This window comes from Onychomys torridus, chromosome 14 (genome assembly GCF_903995425.1).
Source record: "Onychomys torridus chromosome 14, mOncTor1.1, whole genome shotgun sequence".
Taxonomy (NCBI): domain Eukaryota; kingdom Metazoa; phylum Chordata; class Mammalia; order Rodentia; family Cricetidae; genus Onychomys; species Onychomys torridus.
The window spans coordinates 7447379-7474227 of record NC_050456.1 but is presented as its reverse complement, the minus strand read 5'-3'; the positions used below and the strand labels follow the sequence as shown (position 1 = coordinate 7474227).

The 26849-nt window shown below is 37.6% G+C and overlaps 1 protein-coding gene across 5 annotated transcripts in view; it reads right to left on the bottom strand.

Moving 5' to 3' along the window:
* The window catches only part of Dgkb (diacylglycerol kinase beta), a 700455-nt gene that overhangs the window by 496325 nt on the left and 177281 nt on the right, over positions 1–26849 (bottom strand). For all 5 annotated transcript variants that reach the window (XM_036205893.1, XM_036205892.1, XM_036205894.1 and 2 more), the window contains 3 exons: positions 9309–9449; positions 3457–3506; positions 94–168 (listed from right to left, as the gene is read on the bottom strand). In XM_036205893.1, coding sequence (XP_036061786.1) covers positions 94–168; positions 3457–3506; positions 9309–9449 — 266 coding nt within the window. The remainder of the gene's footprint in view (positions 1–93; positions 169–3456; positions 3507–9308; positions 9450–26849) is intronic.

The following is a 26849-nucleotide window of genomic DNA, read 5'->3' as shown; positions in this document are numbered from 1 at the left end:
CAAGTGATCATAATATATGCAGACTCCAAAATCACTAAAAAGGAAAGAGCCCATGAACAAATCAGACAGCACTTCACCCACCCATAGGCCTACCGGATTAAGTTCAGTGACATCCCATTCAAGGTACTCTGCCACGTGCATCATCTGACTGATGATATTTTCTAATTCCTGGAATTGATAGATGGGAGGGGGAATGGAGGACGTGAAGGAGTGAGGGGGACAGAGAAAAAAACTGGTTAGTCTTGGATTTAGAGTATTTTTGTTCAGTTAGTACAATGAACCAACTTCCTAAAATCACATACATACATAGAAGTTATTTAGATACCTTTTAACAATAAAGTAGCTAGATCTAAATTTTATTAGCTATTATAGATTTCTATAATCCATCCTGTCATTTAGTTGAAACTTTCACCAGGAGAGGGCGCCACAATACCAAGCAGGGCTTTTCATCTAGCTGCGCTTTCCAGAAAACAGGAGTACTTGTGTATTCTCTCAGGCTGTGATATTTGAAGTGACTACAAGTCCTGAGGGCTGGAAGCATGGGCAGACAACTGAGAGGCTTATTTTCACTTTTGTGCACTGAGAATATGCACTGACTGTGCTAGCTGCTCCTCGGGATGCTTCACTAGAAAGGTGCTGTGAGGTCAAGGTTTGGAGGCGAAGCATATGCAGAATTTATTTGCTGAGAAGGTCAAATTTTAGTTTAAAATATCATGTTCTGTCCTAATTCCAGCTCTTTGAACAACTGCCGGTGAAAACATATGGCTTGGTTAAATGAATTTGAATTATTTTTTAATGAATACACCTAAAGCTTGATTTTTTTCCCCAGTTTGATTTATCGCCAGAAAAAAAAATTACAATTTTCTCATAAGATATTTGTTTATGTATAATATAGAAGTTATATTGTTTAAAAAGTGGTATTTGTTCAAGTATAAAATTATATAAAGATGATGCTTGAAAGTATGTAAAATCAAAGATTTTTCAGTTGGAATCCCTGTCACATTTGGTCACAGTTCATGAGATAAAGATAGTAATATGGCAAGAAAAGGCTAACTCGTGGGGACCCAAGAGATCCCCTGCGTAATGAATGAGAGCTACCCTGCTCCCAGAAGAAATATGACTAACAAATATGTCATGTGAGAAATGTTGTCACAGAAAATACAATATAAATCAACTTCCTAGAGACTGAAAAACTCCATTGCCTGCTAATAATGCAGTGGGAATTCCTGGATTACTGAATCTCATTCACTCCTCCTTTGCTCAATTCTGTGGAGGAACTCAAGCTTCTGGATCAAAGAACAGAACCTATGCTTCATAGACTATCTCGTAGGTATGTAAATACGATAAATCATTCACCCTCTCTTGATCGTTTCCTCACAAACAAAATGGAAATCCTACCTTAACCAAATTCATGACTGTTACAAAGATCTACAAAGACAGTGTATGTTATCATAAGAAATATATTCATCCCATCACCCGAGTGTTGAAAATAATCAAAAACATTAATTGTTAGTGTGAGATACAGTCAGCATTCAAGTCAACAGTTTTCTTTCTGTTTTGCTTCTAAATAGTGAACTATTAGATCTTTAATTTATCGATGTAAATTATTTTAGAAGGCAAAATTTTAAGCAGTTAGTTATTAAAGGGAAATATATTGAAGTTAGTGGACTGTGTAGAAAAAAAAACTGGGATTATATCTTGAATTTAACTTAAATAAAAGAGAAAAAAGAAAATTAAGAACTACTTATGAACAAATCCATTTATTCTGAAGTCAGTGTTCGATATTGGGCATCTAGTTACAAGTGTTTGCAGTAATCAGCTACATATGTTCCCTTAAAATGGCCAAAATCCAGGGGGAAAAAAAGCACTTGACTAAATTTTCAAATCAGCTGCCAACCCATGGCTAAAAGCCTAGTTGAGACATATCATTTTAATTTAATTAAAAAGAAACATTACATAAAACAAATCTGCATTAGATGTATTAGAATATAATTTGCATTAGTGTAGATATAAATGATACAATAAACATTTTTAAACATCTACAAGAAATCTAAATGCCTTTCTGTGAAATGGCACCAGAAAAAAAAAGATGAGTACGCTCGTTCTGTATTTCAGTATTTCTAGGTACTGTAGCTTAATACACAGAAGAAGAACAAAGGAACTCTGAGGTTTAAACCTAGGAAGCCCTGAGTCACAGTGTCAATTCACAGTGGTGTTCATTCCCTGAAGTAGGGATTGCAGGGTTTTCTTCCCTCTGGAGAAGCAAGCATGTAATTATTCTACTTAGTGCTATAGAAGGATATGTCTAATGTCACTAATGTCCTTGTAAAAGTCTGCATGGCAACGTGGCTCCTCAGGTTAAGGCTTCTGCCACCAAGCTTGACCACCTGAACTAGTGGAAGAAAGAGGTGAAGACTACCAGTTGTCCCTTGAGCTCCCTGTGGTCACCGTAGCAGCAATACACATAAACATATACACAAATAAATACAGTAAATACTTGGGTCTGCTAAAGCCACAGCAAGTTCTCTCAGAGGAACAGAAAAGCCCTCTGACGAACCAGCTCATCAGCTTGTGTGCGTTTCCCTCACTGTGTGCTGTTCAGTGTTCAACCATTAACACCACCACCCCAACAGTACAGATCTCGATGTGCCCACACACTTGAAAATGCCTAAACCAACTCCAAAATTGGTTCTTATATTACTGCTTAGAGTTTTCCTGGAGACCCAAACCATATCAGCAAATATAGAATAGAACTGAGTGCAACACTCAGTACTTATGTGCACACTGGGTGTCTCATTTCTACTTCTCGGAAAGCCGCCATTTATTCCCACATATGATAAATGGAAGAAACATTTAATCACACTTTTCAGGTATTGTTCATATGTTCTCTTTCTTTCACTATTTTCTCTGGCTTAAGCTATACAATGAAAGTTTCACGCAAAATCAGATGAGATCTTGTCATAAAAGATTTCTCACATCAAGCTGTAAGTCCATTGAATCCACTGCACTGCACTTATGAGTAAAAACACCATGAGGAGGGAAGTTCTAAACCAGTTTAACAATCTCTCTAGATTCTACATGCTTACTCAGTCCTCTTTCTTAGAGGCGAATCTTAAAAGCAGTTTTCTTGCTTTTCTAAGTCGTGGTTTCAACTCTGGCCTGTTTTGTTCATGAGGCTAGAGTTCTCCTTGTTTACTAAGCTTAATACAGAAATAAAGTCATTAGTTTTCAAAACCATTGGATAGAATGCTCACAATCCTGCAGACAGACTCAGATGACAAAAATTCTGTGTGAGCAGATGTAAATGCTATGAGGTTTGCCTTCTATGGTGATAACTACAAATTTATCCATTGCTTCTTTCCAACAAACAACAAAAAAAAAAAGAAAAAGAAAAGAAAGAAAAAAGAACAAAGAAACTATTTTGCAATTTTCAGAGAAGTTTGAAGGAAAAGTTACCGAGCTGTCCAGGAAGCCGTTCCCATCTGTGTCATAAAGCCGAAACATAACTAGAATAAAAAAAGAACATGGAAAATAAAGAGATTAGCAATGAGAAAGGTCATGTCGGATTAGGATAGATTTCTCAAAATTAAGTTTCTGTTTAAGACAAATACTTCAATTCCCCAGCTCAAAACCTTTATTTGCGAGTTTTTTGCTTGTTTGTTTTTGCTAAACTGAAAATGAAATAACTGGTTAAAAAAAATATTGTATCTCAGACATTAAGTTTACAAAATTGTATTTGTAACTAGAGAGAATTAAATACCATTATTTGCTTAAATTTGATTTTTTGAGCCTTAGTTGTGAATTCAAATATGAAGGGGAAGTTGAAATATTCAGCATCTGGTTATTGAAGGGCAGAGTGGAGGTGGAAAAAACAACCAATTTAGAATTTCATAAATGAGTTAAAATTTAGAATTTGTGGAACTGTTTTCTTAAGCCTAACATGTGAATGCTCCCCCTGCTGCTGCTGGGCTCACCTTTGCTGTGGCAGTCAAATGAAATGGACACAGGTGCGTCCCAGCAGCTGGAGCCCGCTATGTAAGCACAAACCACTATTATCATTAATCCCAAAGAATGTGAGAGAGGCAACAGAAGCTTATAATGAGATTCTCTCCAGTTGGGGATCTCAGCTCCTAGGCATACAGTATCAGGATGGCCATTTTCGTGTCTCGGGTTGATTCTGCAGCCAGACTTCACTGGGTACCTCATCTTTCAACTATTCAAGTACAGACACTCGGAACACAGACCCTCCTAATGAGCTAGGAAAAGTGGAACACAAGACCAAGGTCTGAGGGCTCCCTGGTATAATTCACAGACTCCAAGGAGGCCATGGAAGAGGATGCAGGTGTCATCTTAAGGTAAATACATGGCTGAATGTCACAGCTGTAAAAACAGAAGAGTGGAAGTGAGGGTTTATGTTGAGTTTGCATCATTTCCTGGAGGAGCTTATGTCTGAGTCCTGCATGCTTATGGCGACACTGCTGATTTGGAGAGTGTGTATCGCTGTAATTATTCTTGAAGTTATTGCTTAGAGAATTCCACCAACTAAGACATAATGTACACAAGATACAAAATTACTCTGTGTATTACTATACATTTTTAAATGTCATCAAATCAACTATGACTCTGTATTCTTTTACTATAGGGAAACAAGCCTTAAAGATATAACACTAGAAGAAATGTGTATTTATTGAATAGAGGTTTGCTGACATTTTAAGATAATTAACCATATTAAATATTGATCTCCCTCAAATATTCAATAACTGAGAATAAAATGGTAAAAATCAAAGGAAAAAGGCCTCACACAATGTAGACACAGAACATCTAAGATTTTCTAGTATAGCAGAAAATACTAAGAATATTTTTGTAAGTGAAAAGAATTCAGAGACTACCCAAAGAAGAGTCCCACACCAAGAACAGGGTACGGCAAGACAAGCCCAGCTCTATCTCAGAAACAGGAACACAGCAGCTCTGCTTATTTCCACTGGAGAAAATGTCTGCAAAACCAACTCAGACGGATCAAACTTGTGCAGTTTTCTCACTGGCAGCTGAGCCCAGGGACTCAATAAGAAAAGAAAAATTTCAACATAGGAATGAGCATAGAAGCAAAGAAAGTTCCTCTGGGATGTAAACAGAATCTATATGAAATTAAGCAAAATCAGAAAAATAGAGAAAAGGTCGTCACAAGATGCAAAATACATCCCAGAATGTGGAATGAACCAAAAAAGAATGGTAAAAGAAAGAAAATAAATCCAACCAAGAATTTAAAATTCTGCCTTTGAAATACAATGTTCAGATAATGGTTCCAGAGAATGTAATAAGTATCATGAGGGGGGAGGGGGAAGATTATCAATGAAAATGTAAAAAGATTGCAAGTGTTCAAACAAAATACACAGTTGAGAACTTGAAAATTGACTAGTTACAGGGAGAGAGAAAAGTAATCAAATAAAGGGGAGGTAGGCATTCGCTCCATGGAAAACAAAAGTTATTCAGTCTACTATCTTTGAAGACTTTTCCTTTTAAAAGATCATCTTTCTAAATAATATTGGTGAGAGTAACTTTTGAACCTTAAATATTAGCAATACTCTTTCTTCTTAGTATTTAAAAGTAGAGATAGACCATTACAGATTCACAGATGTTTCCGTGCCAAAATAAAATAAGCCCAATATTCAGATTATTCTGTCAACTTGATATATTTCAAAGGTGGGGACTCGCTATGAAGCTGTGAGCTAACTTAGCCCACTGTTTCTATTTTTATAACCATGTCAATTTACTTTCTTTCGCAAGTTATGTGCCCACACTTGAATTTAGCTAAAAGGTCAGAGCAGAGTCACATTATGTAAGATGAGAAATTTTCTAGCTTTCTAAAACTTTTCCTCTTTCAAATCTTTTGAAAATCTCTGTCTATGTTTTTTGCTGAATAGCTCACAACACTTTCCCTGATATGCTACTGATATGAAAACATAATGCTGAATTCCTTAGACAAAAAAATGTGCACATTTTAATATTTAATTTGAAAATTCTTCAATACGCAATTTTCAGTTACCTACTTTTCAATATCTAATATTAATGTTTAAAGACAGGAGCTAAAAAAATTGATTGCCTAGAAAAATTTAAAATCCAACATAATGCAAAAATACTCTCTCCATATTTCCTGTAAGAGAAATAAATGTGTAACTAATGGATTTTCCAAATAAAAATGGATCATACAGTAGCTTAGAAGTCATGAGCCTTCCTTGAATAAGAAGACCGGTGGCTGTAATCACTTTCATTCATAATCTATAGGAAATCTGACCAAGTGGTGGCCAGTAGGGCTTGTTAGTAATACATTTCAGAATTTTTCAGGTTAATTTTACACATAGTGGCAACATGGCAGTTCTTAATGATAGTCATACACTTCCCAAAAGCTTTCCTGTTGACTTCTCTTTTATACATTTTTCACTAATACAAGGCTTAAGGGTCAAGAGAATGTGTCCTATGAGGAAATGGCAGAGGGATTCATAATGTGAGAGGGTCCTCAAGTGTCATTGGGCTGGGTCAGAAACACTAGGAAAGAACAGTGAATATGGAGGGCCATTGGCAATGCAGTGCAAAGTGCCATGTGTGTCTGTCTGGTCATGGATCCGCTGGTCCACATGACCAGCCAGACAAATGACAGCCACCAGGAAAGAAAGAAGGAATCCTCTTGCAACCCCAGCACACATATCTATGTTGCACACTTTCCAAGTGAGTAGGGCAGACATTGACAGAAACATGAGGACTGGGTTAAGCAAATGCAGGTGAAAAAATGACCTAAGTTCCAACATTTGTGCTTGCTTTGTCTAATGGGGCAGACTTTAAGCTGACTCTTGCACAGTTGCCTGCTGAAAAGAACTGATGGAAAGAAAACAAGGTGGGAAGCAGGAAACAGTCAGAACCATCACTTGGGTAGAAGACCCAATCCTTTAGTCACTTTATCTAATGCCAACAGGAAAGAATCCTAAACACCACTGCCAAGGAAACAGTCCTTTCAGGTAAATTGTGGTGGTGAAGTGTCACTGTTGAGGAGAAGTTGCATAATCTATTACTTTTCTAAATGGGGGTCCTGGACCAAAAGCAGCACTTTCTTCTAACATTCCTGTCAATCAGACAATCATCAGGTCCTACATCCTGGGGCAGCTAGTAACCATTGTTGACAGGTCCTGTGAGTGACTCTGGTGGGTAATTGTGTGGGAGCATCTTACCTAAAACCCAGGTGTGCACGTCTCATTTTGGTGAGCTACCTCAACAGAAGATCCAAATTCAGTTCTCTCCCTCAGGAGGAACTATTTTAGGTTCTTCACATCCACTTCTGTTCCTTTTAAATAAGTACCTTTTCTTCTTTTTAGTTCTGGTTCATGTTATGTTTAATACAGCATAAGTCTTTTGGAAGCAACTATATAGTTCATTAGACACTATTAATGTACAACTTATTGCAAATAATTTTAGGAACTGAAACTGTAGAAGAATGTTAGGAATTTGTAAATGTGCAACCACAGAAAGGTTAAAACCCACAAATTGCTAAGGAAGTAGATGAAGGGTAGATTGGAATCCTTGATGTGGGAAAATAATCAGACGTTGAAAAAGAAAAAGTAAAAACACAGAATTCCTGAATACATTGCTGTATATTCAGAGTGATGGACAAAAAAAAAAAAAAAAAAAAGCCCTAAAATCAAGAGGTCAGAAAGCAAGGGTGTACTTTGAGCCATCTGATAAAAAGTATAGCAACCCAGAAACTTTCTATGGTTTGGAGGAAAGTCTGAAAGCACAATTGTAAACTGAGGAAAATGGCCCTGAGCCAGTTGTAAGCTCAACAAAGAGCTGGGAAACTCATAGAATAAAGAACGCCATTGAAAAAGACTCAACAGCAGCTCATCCAGTTGCTTCAGACAGAGTAATGTTCGATTGTGGACAAAGGATGCATGCATGGCGTTAAGAACAGAACCAAGAAGCATGATTCTTACAGATCCAAAACAAAAGCAATATTCTTCTAGTTGGCATAGAAATAATTAAAGTGCAGTGCCAAAGTCCTTTTGGGGGGAGATGCATGGTGGCTTCATTAATTCTCAGATCTGGAAAAAATATTTATCTTCCTCATCAACCCAAACATGGCCATGAAGACACCTGAGCAAACTTTCTCTTTGGCCGTCACTTCAATAGAAACTCAATGTTTACTTTGGAATGAAAGATTTCTACACATTCTTAGGAATACAAAATAAATCTTGCAATGCAAGTATTCAATGTTTATGAATAATAAATACATATTAAAAGAATAATAGCCATATGATTTATTCATAACCTAAGCTGGTGTGACTCCTAAATAAGCATGGTAAATGCTTTACTTGTGAGAAAAATAAAAAAAAATATTAAATTTTTAAGTTTTATTAAATTTAACTGAATTGCTTTGTAATTATAGTATTAATACATTACAATATTTTAAATTTTATTAAAAAATACTGAAGTTTGGTTTTATTACCTTCACTATTATTTCAGTAGTAAATTTTAATTCATTTTAATGATCTCTAATATAAACCAGTTAATCTAGCCACCGAGTATACAGCAACTGCTCTAGTTATAATGAGCTTTACAGGGAGATCAGATTATCAGTGATCAGTTATGAGTCAGTGTTTATAAAGAGCATGCTCTTTCGTTGCAATGTGTACATTTTACCACCAGAGAGAGCTCAGTCACTGCAGTTTAATAAGAGTGTTAACTAAGTATTTAGAAAAAAAGTCCCTACCTGTCATATGGTAAAAGAAACAAAAGTACTATTTATTATTTACAACATACAGATCCAAGTCCTATAAATGAGGCATTTGAGAAATTGTTCTCTGCCAAAGATGTCGACCTGATGTCAAAGGGAGGTTGCCATAGAGAAGAGTATAAGGGTGTGTGTGTGTGTGTGTGTGTGTGTGTGTGTGTGTGTGTGTGTGTGATGCTCTTGCATGTGTGTGAGATGTGGGGGGTGATGAAGTCCTTCTCAGATAGCAGGAATTGGGCATTTGGTATTTCTTAGAGCATTTTCTCTGTCTAATAATGGAAACAAATAGAAGTTGATAAATTATCAGAAATGGATACATTTTCACATAATAATAACCAAATTTCAACATTTCTTAACAAAATATGTTTCAAAATACCAATTAAGATGCATTTTCAGTTAAATTTAATAGTAACTTTTGTACTGACTCTGAGAAAAGTTACTTTTTAACAATTTAGGCAATGATAATTACATCAACACACGGCCCCTCCTCCCACCCTCAGCTTGGTGAGTAAACACAAGTCCTGAAACATACACTCAAGTTTATCCTCAGGTCTTCCTCTTTCCAGAAGAGACAGATAGCAGACAATGTCCTTGAGGTGGATCACTTCTGGGGAGCACGTGTTTGCTGGAGAAGAACGTGGAGGGGTGATGGCACCCTTACTCATCTTCAGACCTGGAAAATATATTTATATTCATAGATTTCAAATATTCACTGTGCTCTAAAATACTTCTAAAGGAAATAGCACTAAATATTATGGAACACACACACACACACACACACACACATGCACACGCACACACACACATTTTATATATATATATATATATATACATAAAATGGAAATAAGACAGAAACTTCCAAGATCCAGTGGCAGGGGCAGACATAACTTAGCATTGCCCAGGCTATGTGAGAGGATGCAAAGAGTGAAGACATAATGAACCCACTTCCAGTCTCCTTGTTTCTGTATTAGCAGTGACAAATAAAAATTTACTTGAAAGATAACAATAATTGTCCTTTCATAAAATACTGAAAAGGTGATCTGAGTTCGTCATGTTATGATTTATGTAATGAGGGTAAGTAATCCTTCATAAAATACACATTTATGTCAAGCATTTGCCAGCATAAGATATCCACCTACCACCCTACTGTCCATGAGTATGAATGAGCACAACATAAAGAGGGATCAGTACCAGCATGGTGGGCATTCTGAGAAAAGGCAATGCATATGACTGCAGTTTGATTTCAATATAGTCTTCATTTGATGCATATAATTCAATATCAGACTGGTAAATTATAAGCCAGACACATCTAAACATTGAGACTTTCTCTTAAAAAAAAAAAAAAATCTTTGTGTTATTTTCAAAACCTTAAAAAAAAAAAACAAAAAAAAACCTTTTAGCTACATTTTCTTTATTTGGTGTATGGGTACACCTGTGTGTGTGTGTGTGTGTGTGTGTGTGTGTGTGTGTGTGTGTACACATGCACATGCTATGGCACTCATGTGGAGATCACAGAACCACTTTTGGTTGTTGTTCTTCTCCTTCCATCATGCAGGTTCCAGAGCTGGATGGAACTCAGATCATAAGGCTCAGCAGGAAGGAGTTAGTGCCTGGGCCTCCATCTCAGTGGTCACTGTTTCCAAAAATCTCATGAATTGTCCTGTTCTAAGACAATGGTGGAGGAATTAAATATTTGTTTACAACTGCTGCTGCTGATGTAACAGGAGCTTCTTTACAGAGAAGACTCATCTCACAGAGAAGCCTTTGAAACCACATCAGGAGAACCCAAAAAGGCCTGAGGTAAATCTCAATTACAACCGAGCTGTACATTGCCAAGAAGTATTTGCCCATGACAACTGGGGGACTGGGTATATCATGGATTCCTAATCTGTCAACAATTATGGGTAAGAATATTTTGAACCAAATGTGGTTTGACCAGCTGTCCTTCCTTGGCACAAAGCTTCCCGACAGAACCGCTTACAACTCTAACTCTTTCTGTTCTTCTTGTGATATCTGGGTGTCTCAATGGTCTCAAATATCCAATGCTTTGCAAAACAGTCTTTGGCTTCTATCATTGCTGATATTGCCCCTAATAATAAGCTTCATTTAGAGTGTTTCTAGTATCAGGCAGGAATCACTAACAGGGGCTTTCACACATCATCTCACTTAACTCTTAAGTTACCCTGTGACATCAACTATATGAGGAGAAACAGGCTCATGATTATGGCTGCCCCAGAGTTTCACTGCCAGCCATACACATCTGTCCTCGTTCAACCCTGCCAACCTATTGTAGTATTCTCCATTAAGAACACTGTAAAAATAAGGAAAAGAATTGACACCTTAATACAGACACACAGAAGCATAATTTGTGGTTTTCAAAACACTAATATTTTCTATTATAACTTATCATGATTATTATATCTCATTTCATCCTTAAAATTTCATCAGAGAGCCTTCGACTGAATCACCTGCACGTGCGCCTCTCCCAGCCCCATCTGTGGGACACTCTTCACCTCCTCCTTTGTTCTTACTTACATTGAAATGATTCTTCATTATCTGCCAACTTCACTCTCATTCACAGTTCTCAGTGAGTTACACATTTTAAATTTCCCTCATAATGCACAGATCACTGCATATCCAATACAAACTGATACTTCTTTTTACTTGAAAGGAAGCATAACTTCAAATGTAATGCTGAGCTTTAAAAGGACCTTCACAATTCCCCAAATAATTACAACTGACCAACTAAAGTTCATCCAGCTGCCAGAGTCAGGGCGTCTGACTTACAATAGAAGACACTGTGGGGGAGACCTTTGAAAATTCCCCAAACACAGCAGTGAATTTTGGTGATAAACTACGGCATGAGTCATCCAGCTGCGGAGCTAACTCTCCTTCCCAAATGCCCAGCCCAGGGTCTTGATGACATAATCAGCTCAATTTATCTTAACTCCCTCACACAAATTTCCCAAATAGGACAAGGAAAGAAGGGAAGGAACACAGTGTTGTTTCTGTGGAAGACAGTCAGCTGTATATTTTTAAAGGTTAAGGTGTCTGCCTACTCACTTTCATGATACTACATCAACGTAAAACTAGAGATAATCGGGGTCACATCATCTCCTTTTTGTCTTTCCAGTGTACAGTGGGTATTGTGAGAAGATCCATACACATACACACTCCATTTCATATCACTTTGTAAATAATATCAGCTTTATGACAAATATAGAATTAATGTCCCATGCAATTCCCTTATTTACAATATGTAGCTCAACAAAAAAATAAATAAAATATGTAGCTCAATGGCTTTAGCCTGTTCACAGAATCGAGCAACCATTGCGACCATCAACGTCAGATTTTTATTGTCCAAATATCCGCATTCATCTGCAGCTACTCTGCCTCCCTCTACTTGGTGACAAATAACCACTCATCTACTTCCTGTCTCTACAGATTTTTAACATCACTTTTGAGAGGAAATATTACCATTGTGCTTGTTTGAAGATAAGTCAATATTTCTCTCTTTGTGCTGATAACATTTTGTAAATAAAGGATTCATTGTGCATTTAACTGTCATCATTATATTTAAAACTTTTAAGGTGCAAAAATATGGGCATATATTCAATCTATACATTGAAAAACTAACAAGTGTTTCCAAAAGACTAATTAAACAAATTTGAGTGGTAAAATATGTACCCTTTGGAATGAATCATGAGATTACTCAGATAAAGTAGAGAAGCTTTACTCGGATAAGACAAGACATTTTTCACAATCATTTTGACAAAAAAAAAATCAAAGTAGATATTATTAATGTTTTAAATCTATATTTGTGAAGGCTTTTTTTGTAAATGGAAAACATGATAAAGGAAGAAAGATCTCATTTCTCACCTGTATACCCTCCTCACTATGCACAAATTCTCACTATCAACATCCCCTTCAAGCTATTGCTGGCAGCTGTGCTGGCTAGTCTTACATCAACTGGAAGGACACACACACACACACACACACACACACACACACACACACACACACACACATACACACACACACACACACATACATACACACACACACACACACACACAGACACACACACACACACACACACACACACACAGACACACACACACACACAGACACATCAGAGTTATCTGAAATAAAGAAAAATCAATTAAGAAAATGCCCCCCTAAGATCCAGCTGTAAGGCATTTTCTCAAGTAGTGATCCATTGGGGAGGGACCGCCCACTGTGGGTGGTACCATCCCTGGCCTACTAGTCCTGGGTTCTACAGGAAAACAGTCTCACTTGGGGCAAGCTAGCAAGCAGCACTCCTCCATGGCCTCTGCATCAGCTCCTGCCTCCAGGTTTTTGCCCTGTTTGAGTTCCTTCCTTGGCTTCTTTCAGTGATAGACAGTGATTTGGAAGTGGAAGCCAAATAAATCCTTTCCTATCCAACTTATTTTTTGGTCATGGTCTTTTGATGCAGTAGAAACCCCACCTAACACAGTGACTTATGCAAGCATTCTGTTACCCAGACTGATTATGGAATCAATGCGGAGTCAGAGTTATTGGCTGGAATAGCAGTAGATTAAGGCACAGCCACTGTGCCGAAGTTAAAACATTTCTCAGTCTCAACAAATATCTTGGCATTTAAATATTTCAGAGCATAGTAACTGAGTATCACTTAGCAGGAATTGTAAGGTAGGCTTTTCAAAGAAGCTTTTTCACTTAATAACATGCAGTTTACTTTCCTCCGTGACTTCTTATGAGTTAATCATTTCTTTTTGCATTGATTAACACTCCATTGCCTGGATACTAACTTTATCCATCTTAGAATTGAATAAACTTGAAGTGGGTAATCAAAGACAAGTGATTAATCAAACAGGTTTATTTCTATTCCCAAGACCTCTATAACACCAACACACTCCTGCTTAGGCAATTGAAAACTCCTCCTTCATATTTTACTCTCTGAAATCAGGCATTGTGTCTCAGTCTCTCTTCAGAGAGGGGATTTTTGTAGTACCACCTTTAACCTTTCTCTCTTTACCCAGCTGGAGGTGCTTGTTTCCTGTTTCTTTTGCCTCAAATGGTTGCATTTAGCTCTAAATATCGTGTGATTAGATACATTTTCAGTTTCTTGCTTGCCTTGCTCTTAGGACTTAATACTTGACCAGAAAACTGAAGCAAGTGCATCCACATACTGTACATAATCGTACATTCTTATAGAACTGTGTTGTATGCATATTTATTGTAATACAGAAGTACCAAAAAGAAAAGGAAGAATTGTAATTAGAGTTCATTGATTTTTATCAGGAATAAACTATTTTTTACTTCAAGGGTGTTTTTCAATGATAATGTCATCATATATACATATGTGTTTATATGTATATATGTATATACTATAAACATTTTTCTCAGAGTTATAATTATAAGAACAGCATTATTAAAATTAAATGATGCCTATTACTACATTCTGCAATAATATGACTTTCACTGTATTCTCATCTAGACACATTCACAATCTATAAAAAGCTGAAAGGATTTGTCTTTTTAAATTGCTTCTCCAGTCTCTTGCTGAGGATTAATCTCAGGACCTCAGGCATGTTAGATGAGCACTTGATTCAGAGCACTTGATTCAGCCTGAAAACTGTGCTTCTAATGACTACATTTAATTTAACATCAAGGCTCCAAATTGTGTGTGTGTGTGTGTGTGTGTGTGTGTGTGTGTGTGTAAATATTTATGTGTTTCTATACACCTGGGGGCCAACAACTGACATGAAGTGTCTTCTTCAATTTCTCCCAGTGTATCCTGTGACAGAGAGACTCAGTACACCAGGACGTCACAGATTCAGCTAGACTGTCTAGCTAGCAAGTGCCTAGGACCTTCCCATCTGATTGTCCACTCTTGGCGTACAGGCACACCAATGCCTACCATTCATATGGAGGCTGGCATCACACTCAGATTTCCCAGCTTGCAGAGCAAGCAGTTAAAGCCTGAGTGGTACCTCAGCCTCTCAAGGTCCAGGATTTAATAAATGAGTCTTGTTTGCTTTGTTTCTTTTGCCTCTTTTTATTTGTTTGATTGTTTCACTTTGTTTTGTTTGAGAAAAGGTCTTATGTAACCAAGGCTGGCTCTCTAGCTTGCTGGATTACTGAGACTAGCCTGGAACACCTGACATTGCATTTTCTATCTCTAAAATGACCAGTGAGGTCATAGGCTTGCCACAGCAGGCCCAGTTAGCATTCCTTAGTACAACAGCATAAACCACATAGGGCTTTTGACAAGATAGAAGGTAATGAGTGAAAACAGACATTTGTTTCATTTAAATTTTAGTAGCTATCAGTAGTTAGTAGCTCTCATATTGTATATTGCCATTCATGCTGTGGATGTGGAAGCCAGAGGGTGACATCCATTGTTTCCCTAAAAATTCTCTGCTGTGTATGTTGAGATAGGACCTCTTGCTTCACCTAGAGCTTGAAGGTTCAGATACTGTTTGACTACCAAGCCCCAAAGATTCTTTGTCCATGACTTGCTAGTACACATAGATAACTGGAAGTTGACTGAAGCTGGTCATGGTGGCATCCACCTGTAATATCAGCCTTCGAGGAAGAGGAGTTCTAGGGAACTTGAGCTACAATGTGAGGACCTGGCCAAAAAAGAGAAGAGTTGGATGCCTTATTTCTTGTTATTTGGAATATATATATTATTCTAATATATATATTAAGCATGCATATGTCAACTACTTATTAGGAATCATAATTTCCATTTGCCCATAGCCTGCTTATTGAGTGAAATTCTAATATAACACTTTAAACTCATGACTCCTCTTTCAGAATGTATGACATTATACAAAAAAATTGAAAGAGAAATTCAATCATGATGTGTGCAAACCAAAACACTAGAATATAGTCTATTCAAAGCATAGTGGTGATGTGCTGACGTTTATTGATCATTAACAGTGTATCTATTTTTATTTTAAAGATTTCCATGAATTATGATTTTTTCGTTTATTGATCATTAACAGTGTATCTATTTTTATTTTAAAGATTTCCATGCATTATGATTTTTTTCACTCTTTAAACCAAATGAAACAGGAACTTTCATTATTCCCATTTAAGAAAACAGAGATCAAGAGACTGTGCAAGAACAATTCAAAGGCAGTCTGATTTGCAGCTGTGTACTTCAAACATATTTGTGTGATGAGAGGAGAGAGGGAGAGAAGAGAGACAGAGAAAGAGAGAGCAGAGAATCTATCTCCTGACTCTCAGTAAATGCTCTAAGAGGTTCCTGATTAGCCCATAGATATCTGGAGGAAAATAAGAAATCTCAACCACAGCTGAGAGGTCTAAATTTTCATTTTCCATTTGGTCATGCTTTGTAACAGCTATTACAATACTATGCATTTGTGAATGAGTTTGTCTACACACATTTTTATACTCATAATTACACATATGCCCACGTTTGCCAAATTTTTACCAAAGTTGCTTATAGTGAAATGGGTTATAAATATTTTTTCTTATCTATACTTTTAAGACAGATATAGAACTAGCATGATGTTTAAAAACACCAATCTGAATTAATACACAGGGCATTTATCATTAAGCATTTAAACAGCTCTTGAGTACCCACAGTCAAGTACTGATGAAAACAGATTTCAACTTTCTGCTTCAATAGAGCATTGTCACAGAGGGAGAAGGCAAGCTCTTGGGATCTCAGTAATTTTTTTCTTGCTACTGTGAGACAGGGATACAGCAAGCCTCCTGTTAAAAATGTGCAGATTGAGCTAGGTGTCTGCAGTATCAACTGCATCATTTGCCTTAACTAAATTATTGTGAACTCTGATAGTGTTTTTGAACATGGAAGTACAAAAATATTAAGATAATACTATTATTTAACATGGAATCATTAAGATGTAAATGTTTTTATCCTTTATTCTGCAAAGACTAAATTTAATAACAAAATGTTTACATGTTAATGACAAATTATGGAGAAAATTCAGGCAGGAAAATATTTTTTTAAAATGAAAAATCCACTCAGTAGTTATAACTAGAGGGAACTCTTCTTTACTGGGCATGTGTAAGGGTCTTGAAGTTGGAAGTTTTGTTGGTGGCAGTATAAAATATTTGCTGAAGTAAAATAAGTGTAAATCACAGCACCACTAACAATGACCAAGAGAAGTGTGGATCTGGTGCTAAAGCCGTGTGGGGCAGGCAATGGTTTGCATAAATAAAGGAAATCCTGAGTGGCTAGAAATGCTTAGTTGTTTTGTTTTGTTTTCTAGAGCATTTTTATGTCAGTTTCTAAGCTTATTTCATCAAGAAGAACAATTATATTGATATCATTGTGTGGAGCACTGTATTTTAAATGCTGACTACATACCAGAAGTCTTGTTCACTGTCATAAAAACATTAATGTCTATGTGGTTTGCATGTGAGGAGACCCTGTCTGCCCTTGGTTCACTTCTAGAAACTCAAGTAGCTCATTAGCATGAAAAACATACCAAGCTGCTTTATAGTGAAAAACACAAACACAGACTACTCTCTCTCTCTCCTTCTTTTTCTCTCTCTCTCTGAGTGTGTGGTGTGTGTGTGTGTGTGTGTGTGTGTGTGTGTGTGTTACACCCACATAGATTCACATTCACACAAAACACACTATTTCTGTCACACTCACAAAATAAATATCAACATATCAGAAACAATCTAACTAGGTAAGAATATTCTAAGCCTATTTGATAAAAAGAGGCTTTTAGTACAGGATCCTAGTTTTCACTATATAATTTTCTGTTCTTAATTTATTAATCTTCTTGTGAACAAAAATTGAATTCTTTCTCTTTTTTTCAGCCTAGTCCACTCCTCAATTTCATAGAAAACATGAAATGAGATAAATTTGGCCTTTTGCATTGTGGCATCTTGATACACATAGTTTAACAGCTCAAACTGATTACATGAGAGCTAAACAATGGAAATATTTAGCAAAGAAAAGGTAGCTAAACTTTTTCAAAATAATAAATAATAAAATTGAGATTTCTCTCAATATTAAATATCCTCTGTACCTTTTATTGCTTCTGATTCATCATTCCTCACAGCATCTTCCAAATCACTGGCAACAAGCTTATTTTCAGATTGAAAATCTTGTAACTGATCTCTAAGTTCATTTGGATGAAAGCCATAGGGAAGCATGACAAGCAAATCTCTTCCACACCTGGACTTAGCTCCCACCCTGGCACCTCCTGCTAGTCTCCGCTCAATTCATCGGCATCTTCCAGGCAGACAGGAATCAATCAGTACTTCTAAGAACTCGATCTTCCTCCAGCCTCTTAAAAAGTCCTCAGGATTTTGACCCTGCCAAAGTTTCTCACCTCGTCTGCCCTGCAAGGTCCTAACCAATCATTCACTCTGGGGTGGACAGTACTGATTCCTAGCAACCCTTACTTAGTTCTACTTAAGTCACAAGAAAGCCAGAGCTCCCAGTGATCTGAGCCTTTACCTGCACCGTCTGTCTCCTGTCTTGCTCATTTTTGTCTCACTCATTCTTATCTGTGTGTTTACCTTTTATCTGCTCTCCTACTAAAAATGGTGCTGTGCTTTAGACCTCAACCTTTGTTCCCCAACAGACATAATGGTAAAGGCCAGATGATGCTATTAAGAGGGAGTGTGTCTTTAGGAGGTAGGAATTACTGAGGGGTTTGGGAGTCACAGGGAGTACACGAGAGGTCTTTGGGTCACTGGGGAGACTATTGTGAAAGTATCTTTTAGACATGACAGGACCATTGCACTCATGACCTCACAGCCAACCAGTCATATTGGCATACACCTTTGATCCCAGCACTCAGGAGGCAGAGATAGGAAGAGCTACATAATGTGGAGACCAGCCTGGTCTACATAGTGAGACCCTATCGCAAAACACATTGCAATCATGAATAAAAAGTAAAATTACAATGAGCTCACAGAATCCTAGACAAGACCTATACATAATCAAAACAGAATTTCTATATGGGCTTGTGGGGGATGGGAAACAAGAGACCTGGCCTTTATCTTTAGAACTATTGACAGTTGATAGCTCTGTGGGGAGGCACAATCAGTTATTTTAGGAGTGTGGTCCGGTAGGTTGATCATACTACAGTGAATGGCTGCAGACCCATGCATATGTGGCAGCACTAGATGTACTCAGTGAACGGTGGTTGTGTTGATGTTGTTGTTGTTGATGATGATGATGATGATGATGATGATGGTAATAAAAGAGGACAGGAGGTTGAGCGGGGGATGTAGAGATGGATTCAGGAGGATTAGGAATTAACAGTGGGGGTGAGTATGAGCAAAGTACATTTTATGTTTATATAAAATTCTCAAAAGAAGCCCAAAGCGGTGGTGCATGCCTTTAATCCCAGCACTCAGGAGACAGAGGCAGACCTCTGTGACTTCAAGGACAGCCTGCTCTACAAAATGACTTCTAGGACAGCCAGAAATGTTACACAGAGAAACCCTGTCTCAAAAATCAAAAGAGAAGAAATCTCAAAGAATTCCTAAAGAAATGATCGTAAAAACAAAACAAATGCCAGTGGTCCTGTGTGAGCAGAGCAGGCTTCAGTCATTAGAAATAGCTTCCTACAAAAGAAGCTTGGAGTCCATGGGGAAGAAAGACAGAGAATTAGAAAGGCAGAGAAAGACTGCTTTCTTAATTATGGCACATGGATCAAAGACTAAGGTCATAGCAGAATAATGCATCTCAGAAGTCTGGAGTGATCAGGATTTCATGTGTTCCTTCTGTCTTGCATCCACTTACTTATGAATACAACTCCACTTTCATAGATTTTGGGTGCCAAGGATTTTAATTTGCTTAGAAAACAATACTTTGATATAAGTACATTTGTTAACCTTGAGCTTGGAAACTCAGAGGTAATATTGTCAGGTTTCTGACAATTTTAGAGGCTGGGATTTGGGATCTTGCAATAAGACACAAACAACAATTAATACAACTGTGATCTTGTCAGTGGATAGATAATTCTGGTCATAACAAGTGCTGGAAAGTACTTGTATTTACTTCGACACAATGCAGTAGAGAGAAGGAAGGATACATAACAATGCTTGGAAATGGAAAATTTGAGGATGCAAGTAATCAAGACAAGTAGAGAAAGGTTTCAGTACAATGTAATTGGCCTTTGGACTGTGAGTGCTGCCTTATGGAACATCCAGGAAACCAGCTCTTTGGTACATATGCATGGTTTGTGGGCTGAATGATCAGTCCATAGTCCATAAGGAGGCCTCTAGGCATGTAATGTTTCAGAATACTTATTTTCTTTCAATTGTTTAAGCTTTTCAATTTTTTTGTATTTTAATTTTATAAAGCTTTTATTTTATTTATGTGTGAAGGGACAGGTGTGTCCTACATCATACATGTGTAGATCAAAGAATAGCTTTCTGAGTCTATTCTCCTTTCTCAATGTGAGTCTTGCTGTTTGAACTCAGGACGTAAGTTTGACAGCAAGTGCCTTTACCTGCTGAGCTGTTTCATCACCCCCAAGTGCCTATTTTCTTTTTGATATGGAGAAAAATACATCATATATTTAGACTGGGGGTAAAACTGAATAAACTTTCAGAATTTAAAATAAGTTTAATACTACCAGTGCATGAGCATGGGAGATCTTCTGATATCTTCTCTAATTTCTTCCTTCAACGATTTGCAGTTCTTGCCATACATGTCTTTTATTTGTGTGGTTAGAGTTACTTCAAGATATTACACATGGCTATTGTGAAGGGTGATGTTCCCCTGATTTCTTTCTCAGTCCTTTTGTTGTCTGTATATAGGAGGGTTTCTGAATTTATGAGTTAATATTGTATCCAGCCACTTCACTAAAGGTATTTATCAGCTGTAGGAGTTCCCTGGTGGTCACTTATATATACTATCATATCAACTGCAAATAGGCATACTTTGACATCTTCCTTTCCAATTTGTGTCCACTTGATACAATTTGTTGTCTTATTGCTCTAGCTAGAACTCTGAGTACTATATTAATAGATATGGTAAGAGGGGACAGCATTGTCTTGTTTCTAATTCTACTGGAATTGTTTTGAGTTTCGCTCCATTTAATTTGATGTTGACCGTTGACTTGCTGTATGTTGTTTTTAATATGATTAGGTATGTTCTTTATATCTCTGATCTCTCTAAAACTTAAAAGATAAATCATGAAGGGGTATTGGATTTGTCAAGGATTGGTAGGATTAACATAATAAAAATGACCATCTTACCAAAAGCAATCTACAAACTCAATACAATCCTCATCAAAATTCCAACACAATTCTTTACAGACATTGAAAAAAAAATACCCAACCTAGTATGGAAAAACAGGACTACTAGAACAATCCTATACAATAAAAGAAACTCAGGAGGTATCACCACCCCTGATTTCAAGCTACAGAGCTATAGTAATAAAATCACATGGTATCATAATAAAAACAGACAGATGGAGCAGTGGAATCAAACTGAAGATAAATCCACACACCTATGAATACCTAATTTTTCTGACTAAGAAGCCAAAATTTTAGAAAAAGAAAGCATCTTCAACAATTGGTGCTGGCATAACTGGGTATTGGCATGTAGAAGAATGCAAATAGATACATATCTATCAACCTGCACCAAAATCAAGTCCAAGTGGATCAAAGATCTCAACATAAATTCAGTTACACTGAACCTGATAGATGAGAAAGTGGAAAGTACCCTTCAATGCATTGGCATGGAGACAACTTCCTGAATAGAACACTGGTAGCAAAGGCATTAGGATAGTTAATAAAAGGGACCTCAGGAAACTAAAAGGATTCTGTAAGGCAAAGGACACTGTCAGCAGGACAAAACACCAGCCTACAGAAAAGGGAAAGATCTTCAACAACTCCACATGTGACAGAGGGCTGACTTCCATAATGTATAAAGAACTCGCTGGGTAGCAGTGGCACACGCCTTTATTCCCAGCACTTGCAAGGCAGAGCCAGGTAGATCTCTGTGAGTTCAAGGCCCGAGTGGGCTACAGAGTGAGTTCTAGAAAAGGCACAATGTTACACAGAGAAACACTGTCTCAAAAAACAAAACAAAACAAAAATTAACTCAGGAAACTAGACATCAAAAAAGCAATTAAAAATGGGGTACAGAAGAATTTTTCTCAACAGAAGACTCTCAAATAGTTAAGAAACCATCAAAGAAATGTTCAAACCTCTTTAGCCATAAGGAAACTGAAAATCAAAATGACTATGAGATTCCAGCTTACATCTGTCAGAATGGCTAAGACCAAAAACACAAATGACAGCTTATGTGGGTTAGGATAAGCAAGGGAAACACTCCTCTAATGCTGGTGGGAGTTCAAACATGCTATGTTCTCACTTATAAGTGGATATTAGTTTTAAAGTAAAGAATAACCAGGCTACAATCCACAGTCCCAGAGAGGCTAGGTAACAAGGAGACCCCAAGTAGGGAAACAAGGATCTCCCTGGGAAGCTCATGGGTGGACTGGAGAAGTGTGGGAATGGGAACATGAGGGATTGGGTTTGGAGGTGGATGGAGGGGGAAAGGGTCAAATTGAACCCTGGTGCATGGGAAGTTCTAATAATATACAAGGATGACCACAACTAAGACTTCTAGCAACAGAGAATATATAACCTGATCTGACCATCTCCTGTGACCAGGCAAGACTTCTAGTAGAGGGACTGGGACACCAACTAGCCACCCAAACTTTGACCTACAGACTGTCCTACCTATGGGATGTGCTGGGGAGTAAGGGTGGCACAGAGATTATGGGAGTGGCCACCCAATGGTCCAGCCTGAAGCCCATGCCCTGAGAGTGAGTCCACCTCTGACACTGCCTGTGGTGCTAGAACCCAGAGGCTGAATTGCCCGGAAACCCCAGGATAGGACCAAACATGACTGGAGAAAAATATGTCAGTGTAATGAGGACTAAAGATATTCCACTGTACTCATAGATTGGTGACTACTCCAATTGTCATCAGAGAGCCTTCATTCAGGAATTCAGGAATTGATGGAAACAGATTCCAAGACCCATAGCCAGGCATTAGGCCAAGCTTGGGGAATCCTGCAGAAAAGGAAGAGGAAGGATTGTAGGAGCCAGAGGGATCAATAACACCACAAGAAAACCACCAGAAACAACTAACCTGGGCTCATAGGAGCTCACAGAGTTTGACTGACAATCAGGGAGCATGCATGGAACTGATCTAGGGCCTCTGCATATATGCGACAGCTGTGTAGCTTGACCTACTTGTGCGACCCTTACCAGTGGGAGCAGGGCTGTCCCTAATGCTTTGGCTGGCTTTTGGGAACCTGTTCTTCATACTGGGTTGCCTTGCTCAGCCTTAATACAAGGGGAGATGCTTACTTAGTCTGACTGCAACCTGATATGGCATGTTTTGTTGATAACTGTGTGAGGCCTGCCCCTTTCTAAACAGAAACAGGAGAAGTGGAGGGGTGTGGGTAGTGAGAGAGAGGCTAGGGGAGGATAGAGGGAGGGGAAATTGTGGTACAGATGTAAAATGAATAAATAAATTTGATTAGAAAAATAAATAAAACAAGTTTAAGAATAACATTAAATTAGGAAGTCGTCTTAAAAATAAATAATTTTTCCAGGGGATGTATTTACAACTAAAGAGGTGTAGCTGGGCAGGGTGGCTCAAACTTTGAATTCTAGCACTTGGCAGGCAGAGACAGGGATCTCCTTGTGAGTTCTGCACCAACCCAGTCTACAAAGAGAGTTTCAGGGCAGCCAGGAATGTTACACAGAGAAATCTTGTCTTAAAATACAAGTCAAAATAACCCAAAAACATACAAACAAGTTAAAAAAACCCATCTCCCCAAAACTAAAGAGGTGCCAAGGCTATATAAATATTGAGGAATGCATATCTGAAGGGTAGTAATATGCATTTTTATAACACTTTTCTCAGTACTAAAGCTGTAGTGACTGAAACAGAGATCATAGTATATCTGAGACCGAGAGCCACTTTTAGTAACAAAGGAATTTATAAGCAGTTTAAAAGGTACTGATGGTGTAATGTCTGTAATTCAGGAATTTTCTTAGAATGCAAGAGAAATCAGAAGTTGATGAGTGCTGTGGCACACAGGGAACCTAAGAGTTTGAGGAGGTCGAGTGGCAGGAGAGAACTCTCCAACCTCAGGAGCAGCTCCACATCTCCAATTCCAAACGAGAACTCTCAATAAATAATGTGGAGCAGATTCAGTAAAGGTTCTCACAACACTAATTTCTCTATTTCACAAAATGCCACACAGATTAACATTCAGTGACAAAGCATATCTGTACACATGCAAATTTACATACAAAACCTTTGTTACTGTGCATGATAGTTAACATCTTTATGAAAAGAAAGTTTAATGTCTATTTTTCTATAATATGTATCATATTTGAGCACAATATATTGGTGGTAATATCTTTATTCCTTTCTATTTTATTGAGGCGGTCTTATTTTTCAGTTCACACACAGAGTATCTTATTGCTGCTGACATTGTTCAAACAAAGTAAAATGAGGTCCCATGAGGGTGATCATGGCCATTACAGCAACTTTCTGTTCAGAAGTAACCTGAAATTTTTCCAAATTCAACTATATTCTGTGTAGATAACAGACTATTTTAAAAACAAGTTTCTAGGAATAGCAAAAGATTTATGTTTTCAATTTCTGAGCCAACGATACCCCAGCCCTTGCACTTCTGTATTGTGTCCATTGTTCCTTGTTCCTCAGGAAAAACCAGCAAAAGTGTTTCTGCAAAGATGGGCAGAAGCAGTCATAGGAAGGACATTGGACAGTCAGTTCTTCAATAACAAGCCATACTTTGGAAAGGAATGTGGATTGATTTATTGTTGCTGCATGGGAGTTGCACAGCACTTATTCCTTTCAAGTAGACCTATACAGGATATGAAGTTATTCCAAATGAGGTACAGTCTGAATAATGCTTCATTTGTGTGTATTTTGAAGCCTAATTTGATTGTTTTTCCTATTAAACTTAGCATTCCTATTTTGTACTACTATGTGTTATCAGGGGAAATAGAAAGTTAGAGGTCTAAATCCTTTATAAGCCCACTTAAGTCATTAGAAATAGTCTCTATTTCCATTGTTTACTGTAGGCAAATACATTTGTAGGATATAGATAAACATGCATTTTGTTTCCTTGGAACTCAAGGACAGTGTTGCTCAGATGAATTGTACTTGTAGATTGAAGTAGAAACTGTCTGCTCTACAAACATTCAGTCCAGAAGAACACAGTTCCACTATCACATACCAAGAAACAAAGGGGCTAGCATCGAGAGCTTTCTCCAGCTTTTATAAAGGGAGAGGAACTCAAGTAACTGAATGTAGAGCAAGAAGCCAATTATGATGAGGATGCCTAGTTGTCACATCTCGTGAAGCATCATCCCATGGAAGTTTGATTTTAGAAAGATGGCACCACATCTGATTCTGCTTGAAAAAATTACTATTGCCATTTGTGTGGAAACAGCACAAGCTGCCATGGTGCTGGACGATTATCAGACTGCCTCAGCTTGTGGTCTGCTGAGGCTCTACCACCTATTTGTTTTTTAAATTTGTCTTATCACAGTGCAGAGACTACACTCTTCCCCCTCACTACCAGTCATTACATTGCTGTCCATGATGCAACGGCTGGCACTCCAGACCAGTGACTCTCAGGAGGACTCTGAGAGCTTTGGGGGATTTGTTAATGTCTGAATGATTTTCCTAACAATACTAAGTGTTTTCCTCATCCTCATTTTCTCAGGAATGTACACTGAAGTATGTAAGAGACCACTCGACAGAGCACACAAAAATAAACAGATGTAGATGTGACCATCCAGCTAACTTACAGGAAGCCATACACAAAAAGTTTCAACAGTGGAATATTATGCTTCAAAAATCACTTAGGCTTTGCTTTTAAGGATTGTAATTTTTTTTTAATGAGTTACTGTGTTCTGTGATGGGTTCTTTTATCTTCTAGAATGTTTCATCTTTATTGAAGGAAATATTAATAAATATCACACAAATACATTTGTTTTCTGAAGTGGAATATTCCTAAGATCTTTTAAGACTGCTTTGCAAACAGGCAACATGTGAACTGAATGTCCTTTAGGTCTAAAGAGGCACAGTCAGAGATGAGGACATGATAGCAAGGACAGCGTCAGTTTCTTGTTGGGATAACCACCTTAGCCTTTTGTCCCAAAGCACAGGATTTGAGTAGCAGAGGTGTTCCATCTCCAGCTTGAGTTAGCACTAACTGAGACACTATGAGCCTCCTGCTGCTTAGTAAAGCACAGCTGTCCTCGTACGTTCTCAAGGAGTCTGAGGTTCAAGTCTGCTAAGAAACCCACTGAACTTCTGACCTCAGGAAGCTGCCCAGGAAATTGTCCTACACAGAAGATCCTGAATTAAATCCTCCAAGCACTTCTCCTACCTCAGAGCTGTGTTCCAGCTGCAAGACTCTGGTTTTTGGATCCTCTAACCTAAGGACTGTACAGGTTGCTTATTATTCCAAACACCTCATTTTTATGTGCTATCTTTTTTTCGGTTCTCCATCACCTACTAAACAAATTCATGTTCTTGGGGAAATACAATAAAGTATCTGGCTTCTTGATTGGACTAATTAGCAATAGCTCCTAATACACTATACATCCATTAAAAGCTATACATGGTCAAAGAACCAACCGTACTGTGCTGCAAAACTGTAACTAAGAAAAATAGAAATGTTCTGAGCTCACAGATCTAAACCTAAATGTATATTGATAAATGTCACAGTTGATTGTACATATTATATATTTCTTATGCATAGGCTCCTTTTTATTATATTTTCAAATACATAGATATTTATATTTGTCTAGTATTAATTTTTTTTCAAATTTGATGAAAATGCCTCTTAAGATCATTACAGAAACATGGACTTCCATGTCAAATTATAAGTCATAATGAATCCTATTTTCTATATTGTTTATTGTACTGGTATATTTTTAAAAATCACTCTCAGGTATAGATTCCACTGTAGACACACAGACAATTTTCAGTCTGATGATGTGAAACACATGTCTTTTTTACA